Source organism: Lithobates pipiens, unplaced genomic scaffold (assembly GCF_037356315.1).
Source record: "Lithobates pipiens isolate NorthernLeopardFrog02 unplaced genomic scaffold, aLitPip1_a1.2 Scaffold_16, whole genome shotgun sequence".
In the NCBI taxonomy this organism is placed as follows: domain Eukaryota; kingdom Metazoa; phylum Chordata; class Amphibia; order Anura; family Ranidae; genus Lithobates; species Lithobates pipiens.
This window is the reverse complement of record NW_027507748.1, coordinates 45125390-45143381: the sequence shown is the minus strand read 5'-3', so window position 1 is coordinate 45143381 and position 17992 is coordinate 45125390. Positions and strand designations below refer to the sequence as shown.

The 17992-nt window shown below is 41.6% G+C and overlaps 1 protein-coding gene across 2 annotated transcripts in view; it reads left to right on the top strand.

Annotated features, from left to right (window-relative positions):
• Positions 1–17992, top strand: part of LOC143981755 (uncharacterized) — a 64709-nt gene that overhangs the window by 31271 nt on the left and 15446 nt on the right. For both annotated transcript variants that reach the window (XM_077479836.1, XM_077479835.1), the window contains exons 4-6: positions 3990–4102; positions 7778–7994; positions 15892–16032. In XM_077479836.1, coding sequence (XP_077335962.1) covers positions 3990–4102; positions 7778–7994; positions 15892–16032 — 471 coding nt within the window. The remainder of the gene's footprint in view (positions 1–3989; positions 4103–7777; positions 7995–15891; positions 16033–17992) is intronic.

The window sequence follows — 17992 nt, the reverse complement described above, 5'->3', positions numbered from 1 at the left end:
ATTATTTTCATGACCTGTGCAGATGATGTTTTCTATTGCAATCAGGAAAGGTATTAGCAAAGTTAGCACAAGTATGCAGTTCCAATCATAGAGTTCAAGGAGCCTCAAGAGCAAAGGGTCCACTGCTTTTGGGGCAGCTGGAACTCAGGTAGTCTCTTGCCACCCAAGGGCCCCTACCCTAAGCCCCACAATACATTTCTTTAGTAACTGTGTAACACTTATCCTCAATGGCAGTCACAAGCCATATGTAGTGTCAGTGAGAACAGACGAAATGTAGTCCTATCAAATCACTCAATAAATAAATAAATCAAATATACAGAAAATGGATAATAGTATATGTAAAAAAAGAAATCTACACTCCTGACCCTTCACTCGATCTCAAGCTGCTGTATGACTACCCTCCAAGGTAAAAAAAAAAAAAAAAATCATAAACATATGTATACATAATAAAAATCATAATAATAATAGTAATATAATAATATATGCAAATAACATATACATATTAGTTTTTTGCATGTATCAATATTATTATTATTTAAATTTTGTATTGATATACTGTATTTTTACAAGACCAACCTTGTTATATCCATCTAAAGAAGGAAAAGAGATGTCAGGGAGAAACGGTCACCAGTTTTTAGGAACATTGACAGAAATTGTATAAAAGACAGACTCAAAATAACAAAATATGTTTTTGTTCTTGTTGTCTGTGTTTCTATAAAAGAGATTTGTCATAATTTCCTGTCCTGATGGGAAATTGGGATAAATCTCCCCAAAAAAGGAAAAAATTACTGCAATCAAATCTGATAAAGAAATCAGTTCAAAATTAAATAAAAAGCTTTCATTGGGTTGTGGGCTTTAGAATCCAATAATTTTATTTATTTTTAATAACAATTTAGTAATGCTACTTGCGTAACTAAAGTACAGCTTCCTGAGAGTTTATATAGATCTAATCTGCAGAAGGTGCCATAGGTACTTAAAAATGTTTCCTCAATACATAATAAGTCATATCAGTGATGACAATGGCAAAATGCTGACGCCTACAGCTCGGAGTCGCAGTCAGACTGCGGTCATGTCACAGTAGCTGACCTTCCATGATATGCCACTCATCCTGATTGATGACAATCGCTCACTTTTCCACTTTCTACCTGTGGTAGCTCCCCCTGGCTCTCCTCACACACTCTATTTACATTTCCCACCGACAATTTGTGACCTCACTCACTTCTAATAATTCCACGCACCTCAGGACGGAAACTTCGGCTGGGGTGTGAGACACAGTGTCAATGTTTGCTACAATGTTTGAAAATAAAATGTTATTATTGATACATGGCTGGGAGAAGAAAGTTCAGAGGAACTGGATTAGCATCTGTAAAAGAAAAAGTCCACATTAAAAGTAGATTTAAACCCTATCTGGGTTACATCTAGTTTGCTAAAGCACTGTGTATCCAGGGCCATCTTTAAGGCAGGGCAAAAGGGGCAGCTGCCCTGGGACCTGTCATTGTTGTGGGGCCCAAAGCAGCTGCCTCATACTTGCCAACTATGTCAGTTTAAATCCCCTTGCCCCTTGAAATTTTAGTCCTGTGCTGTGTCCCGATATCTCAGTGTGAAGTGCTGCTACTAATGCTGCCCAGCTCTGTCCTATTGTTGTGTACAAATGATTCACCTGAGAACCCTGTGTTTACATGTAAATAACCATCATTCATATGTAAATATCAGCTGCATTTATATGTAAATAGCTGAGGCAGGTGACATTGATATGTAAATAAAGGCGGCATTCATATGTATATCATGCTCCCCTGCAGTGAGGAGACAATGTGCTGTAACCTATAGCAATCAATAAGTGAGAAGTACAGTAATCTCTAGCAACCAATCAACAAGCAGAAATCATATGCTGTAACCTCTAGCAACTAATCAGTGAGCCTTAGGCTGGGTTCACACTGCTGTGGGGGGAGATCGGATGTGATTCGCACCGCAAATCACATCCGATCTCCGTAGCGATGCGAGTTCAGCCATACAGATAGTATGGCTGAATTCGCATGGGTCCCGCAGCAAACTCGCACGGGACCCTTTTTTTGGTCCGCAACAGAATGGGATCGCATGGGGGTTCACACCATGCGATCCGATTCCTGTGCGAGTCGGCAGATCGCACTGCGATATGCGGACGGATCTGGGGGTGTCATTAACATATCATTGACACTCCCAGCCGTCCGCATAGGGCAGTGTGAACTGCCGGCGGGAGTAATGCGGGAGTAATGCGATGCGGGAAAACGCAGCGGATTCGCGGCGTTCCCGCATCGCAGCGGTGTGAACCCGGCCTTAATGTGTGCTGTAACCTCTAGCAACCAGTTAGTAAGCAGTAATGATATGCTGTAACCTCTGGCAACCAAATGCAATCGCTGCCTGATCTGATACAGTAAACTGATTTACTGCTTTTTATTGTATATCTCAGAGAAGGTGGAAAGCGAAATTGCATGGGGGGGGGGGCAAGAAAATATTTGCCCGGGGTCCAATCAATATTAAAGAAGGCCCTGTGTGTATCATAAAACAATTTTCATGACTCTCTCTCGATTAAATAGTTTAACATTTGCCCATCCTTTTTTCTTTATCCTTTTCTCAGTGATGCTGATCCGCTCTAGCCTCATTCAGCTACTTCCTGTCTACATGAGTTTGCTCCAGCATCTACTGAACATCTGTTCTCTGGACCTTCTTTGATAGTGACAATGGTCAACAATGTGGACCATTCATGGGTAGTGTTGGTGACCATTGATCGTGATTGATGGTGACCACTGATTTTCAATGATGATGCCATTGGTGGTCAAGGATGGTGACCATTGACGGTCATAGTGACCTTGATTGTCAATGATGACGACCATTGATAGTCAATGATGGTGCCATTGGTGGTCAAGGATGGTAACCATTGATAGTCATAGTGACCATTGATGGTCAATGGTGGTGGCCATTGTTAGTCAACGATAGTGCCATTGGTGGTTAATGATGGTGACCATTGATTGTCATTGATGGTAACCATTGATGGTCAATGATGGTGACCATTTGTGGTCATTGATGGTGCCATTAGTCATCAATGATGGTGACCATTGCTGGTCAATTATGGTGACCATTGATGCTCAATGATAGTGCCTTTGATAGCCAATAATGGTGCCATTGATGTTATTTGAGGCCATTGATGGTCAGTGTTGGTGATCATTCATAGTCACCATAGCCACTGATAGTCAATGATGGTGGCTATTGGTTGTCAATAATGCTGACCATTGATAGTCAGCTGGTGGCTATCGGTGGTCAAACATAGTGATGGTCAATGACTGTGCAGGCACAATGTGTGTCGGCATGGCCACTTAATCTCCACCAAGGTAAACATGTGACAGGGTGACAATGCAAGAGCACATTTGTGAGGCAGCTCTCACCCTATGATTTATAGAAGGATCACCAGATATTGTTTGATCGAAGGCTGAAGATTTGAAATACATTAACATGTTAAAGCTTATATGAGACAAAAAAAAGCCTCAACATACTGTATTTAGTTAGAATTAAACCCAAGTAAGGTAATGAATAAATAAAAAAAAACATAAACCATAGACAACTGCCATTTTTGCATTTTCTATAAAATACAGTTTTGATCTTTTTTTTTTTTTATCCTTTGTTGCATCTGAGTGCTGCAGATCTCCTGCAGCCTCTTTGCAGCTACTGTCTGTCTACATGCACTTCAGTAATGACTGCTTGTCATTTTTATGATGGTGCAATGTGGGTAACCGTGGCTGATTGTACGGGGTGACAAGGTGACAATGCAGAATAAAATTGACACACGGGAATTGCCACCCTAGAACAGGAAGTGCCTGAACAAGGACTTTTATAGCAGGATCACCAGATTTATAGTGATTGGGTTCACATATACTTCATGGCTTGGTTTTAATATGCAGCAAATGCTAACATTAGGCTTGGTTCTAATTTGATCTGTTTTCAAATCTCTCCCACAGCTGCAAGGGTTTATGCTGCACAAATAAAAGTGATTAGTGAGGAATACAAGCCAGCTTACAACGATACAAGCAGTGAAGCATTCAAAGACTTTGAGAAAAATTTTATCAATGAGGTGAGAAGAGTCTGTCGCTACATTCTGGTTTGGGGATGTTCATTTGAGACATGTGGTGCTGATGTACTGATTATTTCCCCCTCCGATTAAATGCATGACCCTCCATTAACCTAACGCTTTTCTGTTGCCTGAAACCACTGGTGCCCATGGGATTCTGGACCTCTGGTTTGAATTCTGACCTTTCCCTAGCACTCAACAGCTGATTTGTGGGGTCTACTTATAACAAAATTCACAAAGCTACTCGTCACATGAATGTCATTGGGCTGTCTTCTTCCCAAGTTGAATGTTCTTCACACGGAATAGACCGAATCAGGGAAATAGCACATCATGGCCACTAGATGGAGCTGAGGATCATAGACAATAAATACCTAATTACTGTGATCATCAGCTCCATCTAGTGGCCATAGTGCAATATTTTCAGTCTGTTCTGTATGAAAAAAGTCAAGTAACATTTGATCTGCCCCCTACATTTGTACAGAACGAATGTACATGCAGCTTCACAGAACAAATAGCTCTATGATTTTTTATTTTTTTTATGAATACACCCCTTGTTATTGGTTATATACTGTAGCTTTGTATTACTTCTACTGACTGCCATGCCAAAAGTTTTTGTGTCTGAGTTGTAATTATACCGTGTCTTATCTCTCAGCAGGTCAGAGAGGGTTTTCCATCTTCTATCCAGAGGCAATGTGATCTTTAGCCTAGGCTTTAAATAACATAATGAAGCATGAAAGAGGAGTTTTTTTTTTTTTTTGCAACGTGGACATGTGATGTGTTAATGCTGACACGTGTCCTTATAATCTATACAAAGCATGATTTGTAATGACAGCTTCCCCTTCAAAATGTTCTTGATTTTTATGCGGACTGTATTCACTAAGCCAGGGATGTCAAACTGGCGGCCCTCCAGCTGTTGTGGCACCACAAGTCCCATCATGCCTCTGCCTGTGGGAGTCATGCTTGTTACTGTCAGCCTTGCAATGCCTCATGGGACTTGTAGTTCCGCAACAGCTGGAGGGCCGCCGGTTTAACTCCTGTTCACCAAACCAAAGCAAATCTTACTTTTGGCAAGTAACACACATGTTGTAGCTTAATGAATTGGGTCTGGCAGAATAGTCATAGTTAAAAAGATGGGGAACTGTACTGCCCGTATACAGGAATATTAAGGAATAGCATCTATTATCTATACCAGTCATTCTCAACTAGTATTCCTCCAAAGGTTGCAAAAGTTGAGCTGTGGCTCATTTACATTCCATTGGATTAGGTGCCTGCAAAGCTCTAGGACCAACACCATTTGGCAAAGCCAGCAGCATAACACTAGTTATCTTTTTAGCCCTTTGCAAGGGTGGCCTACTGACCACCAGTGTTTGGGGCAATATTCCTACTGACCCCCCCAATCTAAAGAGCATTCTTCTCACTGATCACCAACATATGGAACATTCCTCATATTAACCACCAATGTAAGGAGCATTCCTCCTAGTGACAATCATTGTAAGGAGCATTATTCCCACTAACCACCAATGAAAGTGGTATTTTTCCCACTGACCCCAATGTAAGGAACATTTTTTTGACTGACCACCAATATAATGGACATTTTCCCTACTGGCCACCAATGTAAGGGGTATTCTCCCCAATGACCACAACTGTAAGGAGCATTCTCCCCACTGATCACCAATGTAAGGGGCATTCTTCTCACTGATCACCAATGTAAGGAGCATTCTTCCAACTGATCACCAATGTAAGGAACATTCTTCTCACTGATCACCAATGTAAGGAACATTCTTCTCACTGATCACCAATGTAAGGAACATTCTTCTCACTGATCACCAATGTAAGGAACATTCTTCCCACTGATCACCAATGTAAGGAACATTCTTCCCACTGATCACTGATCACCAATGTAAGGAACATTCTTCTCACTGATCACCAATGTAAGGAACATTCTTCCCACTGATCACCAATGTAAGGAACATTCTTCCCACTGATCACCAATGTAAGGAACATTCTTCCCACTGATCACCAATGTAAGGAACATTCTTCCCACTGATCACCAATGTAAGGAACATTCTTCTCACTGATCACCAATGTAAGGAACATTCTTCTCACTGACCACCAATGTAAGGAACATTCTTCCCACTGATCACTGATCACCAATGTAAGGAACATTCTTCCCACTGACCACCAATGTAAGGAACATTCTTCCCACTGATCACTGATCACCAATGTAAGGAACATTCTTCTCACTGATCACCAATGTAAGGAACATTCTTCCCACTGATCACCAATGTAAGGAACATTCTTCCCACTGATCACCAATGTAAGGAACATTCTTCCCACTGATCACCAATGTAAGGAACATTCTTCCCACTGATCACCAATGTAAGGAACATTCTTCTCACTGATCACCAATGTAAGGAACATTCTTCCCACTGACCACCAATGTAAGGAACATTCTTCCCACTGATCACCAATGTAAGGAACATTCTTCCCACTGATCACAAATGTAAGGGACATTCTTCTCACTGATCACCAATGTAAGGAACATTCTTCTCACTGATCACCAATGTAAGGAACATTCTTCCCACTGATCACCAATGTAAGGAACATTCTTCCCACTGATCACCAATGTAAGGGACATTCTTCCCACTGACCACCAATGTAAGGGACATTTTTCCCACTGACCACCAATGTAAGGAACATTCTTCTCACTGATCACCAATGTAAGGAACATTCTTCCCACTGATCACCAATGTAAGGAACATTCTTCCCACTGATCACCAATGTAAGGGACATTCTTCCCACTGACCACCAATGTAAGGGACATTTTTCCCACTGATCACCAATGTAAGGAACATTCTTCTCACTGATCACCAATGTAAGGGACATTTTTCCCACTGATCACCAATGTAAGGAACATTCTTCTCACTGATCACCAATGTAAGGGACATTCTTCCCACTGATCACCAATGGAAGGAACATTCTTCTCACTGACTATCATGCTGGTGTACCATGAGCTGTGGATATAATAATGCATTAGCAGGTGTTCCTTCAGAATGGAAAGTTATGAAGGGTCCTTTGGTGTTAAAAAGATTGAAAAGGGCAGCTGAGATTTGAGTGTTTTTTTTTTTTGAAATATCATATAATTGTATTGAAACCATATAAATAGATATGCAGTCAGATAGACATTGTAGTAACTACCTTTATTTTTCTAGTCTCACCTCCACTTTACTGTTACAGCAGTTGTGTGGAATGTCTAAATATGACTGTGCAGTTTAATACGCACCAGCACTGGACCCTGTGCACTTTGTACAGTACAACAGAGCTTCTCCAGCCCGCCCTCTCCCCGTCTCTGCTTTGTCTGCAATACAAGTCTTGTTTTGGTGTGTGTGGCTGTTACTCAACTCTGCCAGCACAGAGCTCTGTACTGCGTGTCAGGGCTGCAAGAAGCATTTCCATGTAAGAATTATTAAAAAAAAAAAAAAAACATAAGCTACTGGGAGTGAGAGTTGAATTTGGATTTACCTCCAAGTTGAATTAACCAATTCTTATTATTATATTATAATTATAATAATTATAATTATTAATGGAAGTTTTTTTATTTTTATTTTAATATAATGGCCCATAGGGAGTAATTGTTTTAGGACACATTCTCATTTATTCTTTTTGTCTGTCCTCCAGCTGCTAAAGTATCTGAGCGCCGTGATACTAGAATATATCAAGTCCGGCAAAATGCGTGTTGTGTTGAAGAGTCTGAAAGCCGGTAGCGTCATCGTGGACTATGACATCATCACAAACCTTGCCGTTAACCTCACAGTGGCGAACATTAGCCAAGATTTCACTAATGCACTGAACAGCTCGGCTCTAAAAATCGAGAAAGGATCATACAGCTTCAGTGGTAAATCAGACACTCTCTTTGTTGTTCGATTACAAACCCTGTGTGTCTTTCTAATGTCTATATATCTGTAACAATCCTTTACTATAGCAGAGATAAACTCTAGGTAGATACTGAAAAAAACTAAACAAAACAAAAAACAAAACAGTGAATACAGTTATAAGGTCAGGTGTCCTGCAATGCACATGTATTAACCAGAAACATGCTGACAGCAGAAGAGAACAGAGTGAGTAGAAGGATGAACACAACACAGTGTGCTGCTGCTTATTCACCGTCCAATCATGGGCTGAGGGTGGGGAGGAGATCAAGTTGTATTTTTTTACCTGCCGTAATAAAAAAAATAAATAAAAAAAAAAAGGTTAGGTCGACAACCAGGACTGATTGGACGGGTAAAACATTTTCCATACCCTATGGGGGTTATGGGTTATTTACTATAGGAAAATCCACTTTGCACTGCAAGTGCACTTGGAAGTAAAGTCGCTGTAGATCCGAGGGGGACATGCAAGGAAAATAAAAAACAGCATTTTAGCTTGCATATGATTGGATTATAAAATCAGCAGAGCTTCCACTCGTTTCAGATCTACCCCTTAGATTTAGAGCCACTGCACTTCCAAGTGCACTTGCAGTGCAAAGTGGATTTTACTATAGTAAATAACCCCCTGTGTGTGTATTTAGCATGTATTTATTTAGCATGTTCCCTGAAATCCAGGACACGTTGGGTATACATTATCTCTATCCTACACAAAGAAACAAAAACGGCAGATCGTCACACATTGGAAGTTTGTCCTCCTAGAAGCCAGCTGTTGTAGTGACTCAACCAATAAAATGCAAGGTGGTTTTAATGACCTTTTTATTGGAGGACTAAAAAAGAAAGATCAATATTTACTGACATGGGGGGTTTATTTACAAAAGGCAAATCCACTTTGCACTACAAGTACACTTGTAAGTGCAGTCGCTGTAAATCTGAGGGGTAGATCTGAAATGAGGGGAAGCTCTGCATCATCCAATCATGTGCAAGCCAGAATGCTGTTTTTTATTTTGCTTGCATGTCCCCCTCGGATCTACAGCGACTTCACTTCCAAGTGCACTTTTAGTGCAAAGTGGATTTGCCTTTAGTAAATAACCCCCATGATGTCACATTGTGATAAAGCTATCTATCTATCTATCTATCTATCTATCTATCTATCTATCTACATAGCTATCCATTATCTATCTATCTATCTATCTATCTATCTATCTATCTATCTATCTATCTGCGTAGCTATCCATTATCTATCTATCTATCTATCTATCTATCTATCTATCTATCAATCCATTATCTATCTATCTATCTATCTATCTATCTATCTCTCTATCTATCAATCCATTATCTATCTATCTATCTATCTATCTATCTATCTATCTATCTATCTATCTATCTATCTATCAATCCATTATCAATCTATATATCTTTCTATCTATCTATCTATCTATCTATCTATCAATCCATTATCAATCTATCTATCTATCTATCTATCTATCTATCTATCTATCCATTATCTATCTATCTATCTATCTATCTACGTAGCTATCCATTATCTATCTATCTATCTATCTATCTATCTATCTATCTATCTATCTATCTATCCATTATCTATCTATCTATCTATCTATCTATCCATTATCTATCTATCTATCTATCTATCTATCTATCTATCTATCTATCTATCTATCCATTATCTATCTATCTATCTATCTATCTATCTATCTATCCATTATCTATCTATCTATCTATCTATCTATCTATCTATCTATCTATCTATCTATCTATCTATCTATCCATTATCTATCTATCTATCTATCTATCTATCTATCTATCTATCTATCCATTATCTATCTATCTATCTATCTATCTATCTATCTATCTATCTATCTATCTATCTATCCATTATCTATCTATCTATCTATCTGCGTAGCTATCCATTATCTATCTATCTATCTATCTATCTATCTATCTATCTATCTATCTATCTATCTATCTATATATCTATCTATCTATCATTCCATTAGCTATTTTTTCCGATCATTTGTATAGAATTCTGATCGGACAAAGTGCCACGCATGCTCAGATAAAATTACAAGACCAAAGCTATTGGCTACTAGCCTCAGCGTAGTTCCGTCGTAACGAACGAACGCCATCACGTTCCGAGCGATCTTCCGACAACTTTGTCCGACTGTGTGTATGCAACGGACAAAATCCGTCGGAAAAAATCCAACGGATTTTGTGGTTCCGAATGTCCGACCGTGTGTACAAGGCATTAATCTACAAAACTTGGACAGCCAATAGCAGCAGACTTAAGATGGTCATCTACTACTGGAATTTTATGTGTTTTTAATGTGTGACCTACCTGCCTGTCTGTTCGGATACAAGGGTTCCCATAGAGGACCATTATATCTGAATGAATGAACAGCAATGCTTAGCACAGATGACCCTTCAGGTTGTCCAAGCCACTTCCTCAGTCCTAATGAGTGATAGGAACATACCCCTCATGGGTAACTCAGTGACTCTAAAGCCCCGTACACACTATCAGATTGTCTGCTGAGTTTTTCCTTCAGATTTACCAAAACCATGTAGTACAAGGGCCTGCCTGATTGCATACACATTGAAACTCCTAAGATTTGACCTCATATTATATGGTTTTGGTAAATCTGAAGGAAAAACTCAGCAGAAAATCTGATAGTGTGTACGGGGCTTAATCCAGCCACCATGGAATCTGTCAAGCTATATATTGATTGTCCAAGTACACTGAGACAGAAGCTTGTACACAAAAAAAATAAAAGAATTCTCAACAAATGAATGACCCAACACAGGAGGGCAAATTCTACAAGCCAACACTAAGCACCTTTCCTAAAATTTAAAGTAAAGGGACATTCTTTCAAGGACAAAGAGTACAACTGGATAACAAGAGGCCATCTACATTAAAGAAGAATTCCAGTTATGGATATTTGTACATAGTTACGTTTGTCCAGCTTGGACCAGTATAACTATGCATATACCATACCGGTGGGATCCTTCTAGACGCTGGAAATCCTCATAGTAGACGCTGCCACTGCAGTCATCTCCACTTGCTTTTGGGTCCCATGCCGAGAGGTTGCCCTGATGTATCCTGAACACAGAAGGTTGGATGCCCAGCATGTGGGCCGTTCAGAGATTACTTTGAGTTTTTTTCAATGAATCCAAAGCTCCAATCTAATTGGAGAGGCGGCATGGTGATGTCATGCTCTTTACTTCCGGCACCTAGTGGACATCACTGTAGCAGGGGTGCCTATTGCAGTGACCTCCAGCGTCTAAAGGGATCCCACATGTATGGTATAGACATAGTTATGTTAGTCCAAGCTGCACCAATGTAAACATTGCCATAACTGGAATTCTTCTTTAACTAGTTGCTGACCGCCGGCCGTCAAATGACGTGCTGCGCGTGCACGTCGGTGGCGGCGTGTTTCCCGGGAACACTGCTCATCACCGACGCTGGTAAACAGCCATTGGCCGGCTGTTTACCCACGTGATCGGCTGTGATCCTTTCACAGCCGATCACAAAAATGTAAACAAACTGCGGTAACGGGATGTTACTGGGTTCTCCTCCTCACACACCGATCGTGTGTGAGGAGGAGATTGCGGTAACATCTCGTTACCGCATACAGTGTACACCAATCATACTGATTGCCCCCCCCCCAATAAAGAGGACCTGTCACCACCCCTCATAGTACCTGTCAATCACAGTCCATCAGAGTACCTGTCACAGTCCATCAGAGTATTTGAGTACCTGTCACAGCACATCAGAGTACCCGAGTACCTGTCACAGCCCATCAGAGTACCTGTCAGCCCATCAGAGTACCCGAGTACCTGTCACAGCCCATCAGAGTACCCGAGTACCTGTCACGGCACATCAGAGTACCCGAGTACCTGTCACGGCACATCAGAGTACCAGAGTACCTGTCACGGCACATCAGGGTACCCGAGTACCTGTCACGGCACATCAGGGTACCCGAGTACCTGTCACGGCACATCAGGGTACCCGAGTACCTGTCACGGCCCATCAGGGTACCCGAGTACCTGTCACGGCCCATCAGGGTACCCGAGTACCTGTCACGGCCCATCAGGGTACCCGAGTACCTGTCACGGCCCATCAGGGTACCCGAGTGCCTGTCACGGCCCATCAGGGTACCCGAGTACCTGTCACGGTCCATTAGAGTACTGAGTACCTGTCACAGTCCATCAGGGTACCCGAGTACCTGTCACAGTCCATTAGAGTACCGAGTACCTGTCACAGTCCATTAGAGTACCCGAGTACCTGTCACAGTCCATTAGAGTACCCGAGTACCTGTCACAGTCCATTAGAGTACCGAGTACCTGTCACAGTCCATTAGAGTACCGAGTACCTGTCACAGTCCATCAGGGTACCCGAGTACCTGTCACAGCCCATCTGAGTACCCGAGTACCTGTTCCAGTCCATCTGTGTACCAGAGTACCTGTCACAGTCCATCTGAGTACCCGAGTACCTGTCACAGTCCATATGAGTACCTGTCACCGCCCTTCAGAGTACCCAAATACCAGTCACCAAACCATCAGAGTACCTGTCACCAGGCCATCAGAGTACCCGAGTACCTGTCACCAGGCCATCAGAGTACCCGAGTACCTGTCACCAGGCCATCAGAGTACCCGAGTACCTGTCACCAGGCCATCAGAGTACCCGAGTACCTGTCACCAGGCCATCAGAGTACCCGAGTACCTGTCACCAGGCCATCAGAGTACCCGAGTACCTGCCACCAGGCCATCAGAGTACCCGAGTACCTGCCACCAGGCCATCAGAGTACCCGAGTACCTACCACCAGGCCATCAGAGTACCCGAGTACCTGTCACCAGACCATCAGAGTACCCGAGTACCTGTCACCAGACCATCAGAGTACCCGAGTACCTGTCACCATGCCATCAGAGTACCCGAGTACCTGTCACCAGGCCATCAGAGTACCCGAGTAACTGTCACCAGGCCATCAGAGTACCCGAGCACCTATCTCCAGCCCATGTCTCATAGAATATACGTTGGGGTGTTTGCTTTCCAAAATGGGGTCATTTTGTGGGTAATTTCACTGTCCTGGTGGTCCAGGACCTTCAAAAGTGTGATGGGTAGGAATGAAATGAGATGTGTCATTTATGCTCCTAGAACGCCTGAACGTACTACTTCAATGTTCGGCCTCTCTATGTGGCCAGGCTGTGTAAAAGTCCTACACATGTGGTATCGCCATACTCGGGAGGAGTAGCAGAATGTATTTTGGGGTGTAATTTTTGCTATATACATGCTATGTGTTAGAAATATCTTATAAATTGACAATTTTGTGTAAAAAAAAATGCGTTTTAATTTTTTTCCACATATTCCAAAAACTTCTGGAAAAAAATGAACCGTTCAAAAGACTCATTATGCCTCACAGATTATACATTGGGGTGTTTGCTTTCCAAAATGGGGTAATTTTATGGGAAATTCCATTGTCCTGGTACTCTAGGGACTTCAAAAGTGCAATAGGTGGTTGAGAAATGAGATGCGTCATTTTTGCTCGTAGAACGTCTGAAGGTACTACATCAATGTTGGTGCTCTGTATGTGGCCAGGCTGTGTAAAAGTCTCACACATGTGGTATCGCCGTACTCAGGAAGAGTAGCAGAATGTATTTTGGGGTGTAATTTGTTGTATGCATATGCTGTGTGTGAGAAATAACCTGATAATATGACAATTTAGTAAAAAAAAATTAAAAAAAATAAAAAATCTTCATTTTGCAAAGAATTGTGGGAAAAAATGACAACTTAAAAAAACTCACCATGCTACTTACTTAATACCTTGGGATGTCTACTTTGTAAAAAGGGGTCATTTGGGGGGTATTTGTACTTTCCTGACTTGTTAGTGTCTCAAGAAATGAGATACACCTGATGTACTGAAGGCCTGATCAGAAGTGATCAATTTTCAGTGATTGGCACCATAGTTTGTAGACTCTATAACTTTCACAAAGACCAAATAATATATACTAATGTGGGTTATTTTTACCAAAGATAGGTAGCAGTATAAATTTTGGCCAAAATTTATGAAGAAAAATTACTAATTAGCAAAAATGTATGACAGAAACGAAGAAAAAGGCATTTTTTTCACAAAATTTACGTTTTATTTTATTTATAGCACAAAAAATAAAAAACCCACTAGTGATTAAATACCACTAAAAGAAAGCTCTATTTGTGTGGAAAAAAGGACGCAAGTTTCATATGGATACAGTGTAGGATGACTGAGTAATTGTCATTCAAACTGTGAGAGCGCTGAAAGCTGAAAATTGGTCTGGTCAGGAAGGGGGTGTAACTGCACTGTATTGAGGTGGTTAAAACCACTTGGTGCCCATACTACGTCTATTGACGTCATGGGCTTTCAGTGGTTATATCTGAATGATGCCTGAGGCCACAGACATCATTCAGATATCAGCGTTTTCAGCCGGCGATTCCCTGCACCATAAGAATGATCATGGCGGCTGTTCCACCGATTGATCGTTCTTATGGGCGGCGGGAGGGGACGCCCCCCCCTCCCGCCGTCCTACGGTGCTTGTACCGACTCACTGCTTCCATCGGTGAGTCGGTGACAGGATCCGCCGGCCCCCGCCAGTTACCATAGAGATTTCCGGCGGACCAGATCGTCCCCGGAGTCTCTATGATCATTCGGAGGCCGGGTGCGATGTTATGACTTCACGCCCGGCCTCGGTATTCAAAATAACGGCGCCAATTTAGCAGGGAAACCATGATCGTTTTTTTTTCCTTTTTTTTATTCTTCCCAGCCTAGAGGTGAGATATGGGGTCTTATTGACCACATATCTCACTGTAAATATGTCCAATCGTGCCATATTCCTATTACAAGGGATGTTTACATTCCTTGTAATAGGAATAAAAATCATACATTTTTTTTAAATTTTTTTTTTAAGTGTCAAACTAAAAAAATAAAAATAAAATTAACAATAAAAAAAAAAAAAGTAAAGTGCCCCTGTCCCCGTGAGCTCGCACACAGAAGCGAACGCATACGTAAGTCCCGCCCACATATGAAAACGGTGTTCAAACCCCACATGTGAGGTATCGCCGCGAACGTTAGAGCGAGAGCAATAATTCTAGCCCTAGACCTCCTCTGTACCCCAAAACATGTAACCAGTCAAAAAAATTAAAGCGTCGCCTATGGGGATTTTTAAATACCAAAGTTTGGCGCCATTCCACGAGCACGTGCAATTTTGAAGCCTGACATGTTGGGTATCTATTTACTCGGCGTATCCTCCTCTTTCACATTATGCAAAAAAATTGGGCTAACTTTACTGTTTTTTTTTTTAAGCATGAAACAGTTTTTTTTTTCGGAAAAAAACGTGTTAGAAAAATTGCTGTGCAAATACCGTGCGAGATAAAAAGTTGCAACGACCCCCATTGTATTCTCTAGGGTCTTTGCTAAAAAAAATTTTATAATGTTTGTGGGTTCTATGTAATTTTCTAGCAAAAAAATTAGGAATTTTACATGTAGGAGAGAAATGTCAGAAATGGCCTGGATGCGAAGTGGTTAAAATGGAAAGACTATCTCTGAACAGAGGTGGGGGGCTTTAGACACCATCTGTCTTCCACATATACTGCCATTTTAACATCTCCAACCTTGGCGATTTGACAACAATTGACACATAGAATTCCACAACTTTCACACAACCCATTTTAAATGAAAAATCAACATCTGAATATGGCTTATGATTACTAGCTATATCATGGCTCTAAGGTAACAGGGGCATCATGCAGTCTTACTTATTTGTTGCTGGATAGAAAATTTTCACAATGATATTAATGCAATACTGATGTTTTTGTGTTTACAGCCCAAAACAGTTGTGCCGTGGATGTTAACAGATGCTCCCAATATGCCACCTGCCTATCGAACATCGGGACATCTACTTGCCAATGCAATGCTGGCTATTACGATTTTAGCCCCGATGTTCCTGGAATACAGTGTGAATTTGGTAAGTGTATATATATATATATATATATATATATTTATTTATTTTTTCTTATGCACTCATCAGAGAAAAAGGAAATTGAGATAAACAATATAAGGTCAACTCCTCTTAATGTATAGTTTTAAAAAGTTGGTGGTGATGTGGCCTGCCAGACCGTCCAGCTTCATGTATTAGTTTAGGTAACATTCCAATAAAGCAATTCATGATTTGGTTTAGGTCAGTGAGCTCTGAAGCGAGTACTGAGGCAGAGGCTTACCAATCCACTCTCCTCTCACACATTATAACCTATGGAAGTCTGCAGTTTAAGGGCTTCTATTGGAGAAGGCTTCTTCAACAGGAATGGCCTCCTCCTATGACATCATCTACCTAAAAAGAAAGGAATATAATGACTCAACCTAACTGCTTAAAGCGGAGTTCCACCCAAAAGCGGAACTTAATTGCTTCCCCCCTCCGGTGTCACATTTGGTACCTTTCGGGGGAAGGGGGGAACAGGTACCCATATTTCACAGGTCCCCTTCCCTACTTCTGGGAGACCGGGCCACAAATTCGACCCCCTTCTCCTTCCTCTGCTGCCGAGCCAATCAGAAAGTGCGGCGCATATGTACAGTGGGGACCTGGCTGTGAATCCAAAAGACTTCACTGCCGGGTTCCCTTTCCTGGAATGGCGGTGGCACCACCCCACAGTCGACCTGAAGATCGGCTGCAGTGCCAACATCATGGGCTCCCATGACAGGTAAGTGTCCATATAGTAAATCTCAGCAGCTACAGTATTTAAAATATATTTTTTTTCCCAAGACGGAACTCCACTTTAAAGTGTATGTAAACCCTAAAAATTCACTTCTTTTATTTGTTCCCTTTAGAATTGTTAAAGAGGAAGTAAACCCTCCTAAACATGTTTAGCTTGTTAGATAATACTTTTCTCAGGCAGCTGATCGCTGCCTGAGAAAGTGAACTTGCTTGTCACATTTTCGTAAAAACCGCCGTTTACATTTCCGTGACGTCAGCCGCGCTTGCGCAGTGTGGTCGTGCGAATGCGGCGTATACTGTATTGCCGACTTTCATCTTCCTGCCTCTCTGCCTTTTTTTAATACGAGGCATTCTCCTCATTGCGGCAGAGGAGAAGTCTCGCGTTGTAAAGCTATCCCTGCTCTTCCTGACACTCCCCCTTGTGACTGAAGACGTCACGCAGGGGAATGATTCATAGAGCAGAGGAGAGGAGAGCAGAGCAGAGCTTGTTGTGACTGTTTACTATATTGGTCACATGCTTTGTTGCCTTAGTAACGGCAACCGAGATCGAGGCTTGGTTAGGATTTCTATTGACGCTACGGCGCATGCGCGAGATTTCCGGAGTGAAATCTAACTAAGGGCGGAAATGATGTCCGGAAAGGACGTCAAAGCCAGAATTTGAAATGGCGCGGGCGATACCCGGAAGGGAGATAGTTTGGAAACGATAAAAAAAGGTATTTACAGCGCTCGTTTTGAGAAATAACATATATAGGATGAAGGCTGATGTACAGTATCAGAGTAACAGTAGAAAATTGGAATTTTTTTGGGCGGGTTTACTTCCTCTTTAAATATACCATTAAAAGTGTACATTTACATTTGTTCTATAAGTGCATACAATACCTGTTGATCCTGCCAGAAATCTTGTTAGCTAATAACTTCCTGTGCTCGCTGCCTGTGCACTAGGAGGGGATATGGAGATGAGGAGGGGTTATGCAAATGAGGAAGAAGGTAAGCGATGAGGAGAGATTATGGAGATGAGGAAGAGGGGGAAGATGAGCAAGACGGGAAAAGATGAGGATGGGCTATGGAGATGAGGAAGAGGGGAGAAGACAAGGAGGGACTATGGAAATGAGTAAAAGATGGAGGGGGTAGAGCAGAGGCTATGGTGATGAGCGGGGGGAAATTTGAGTTTGTGGTTTTGAAGATGAGGAAGAGAGAAAGTAATTAAGAGAGGTTG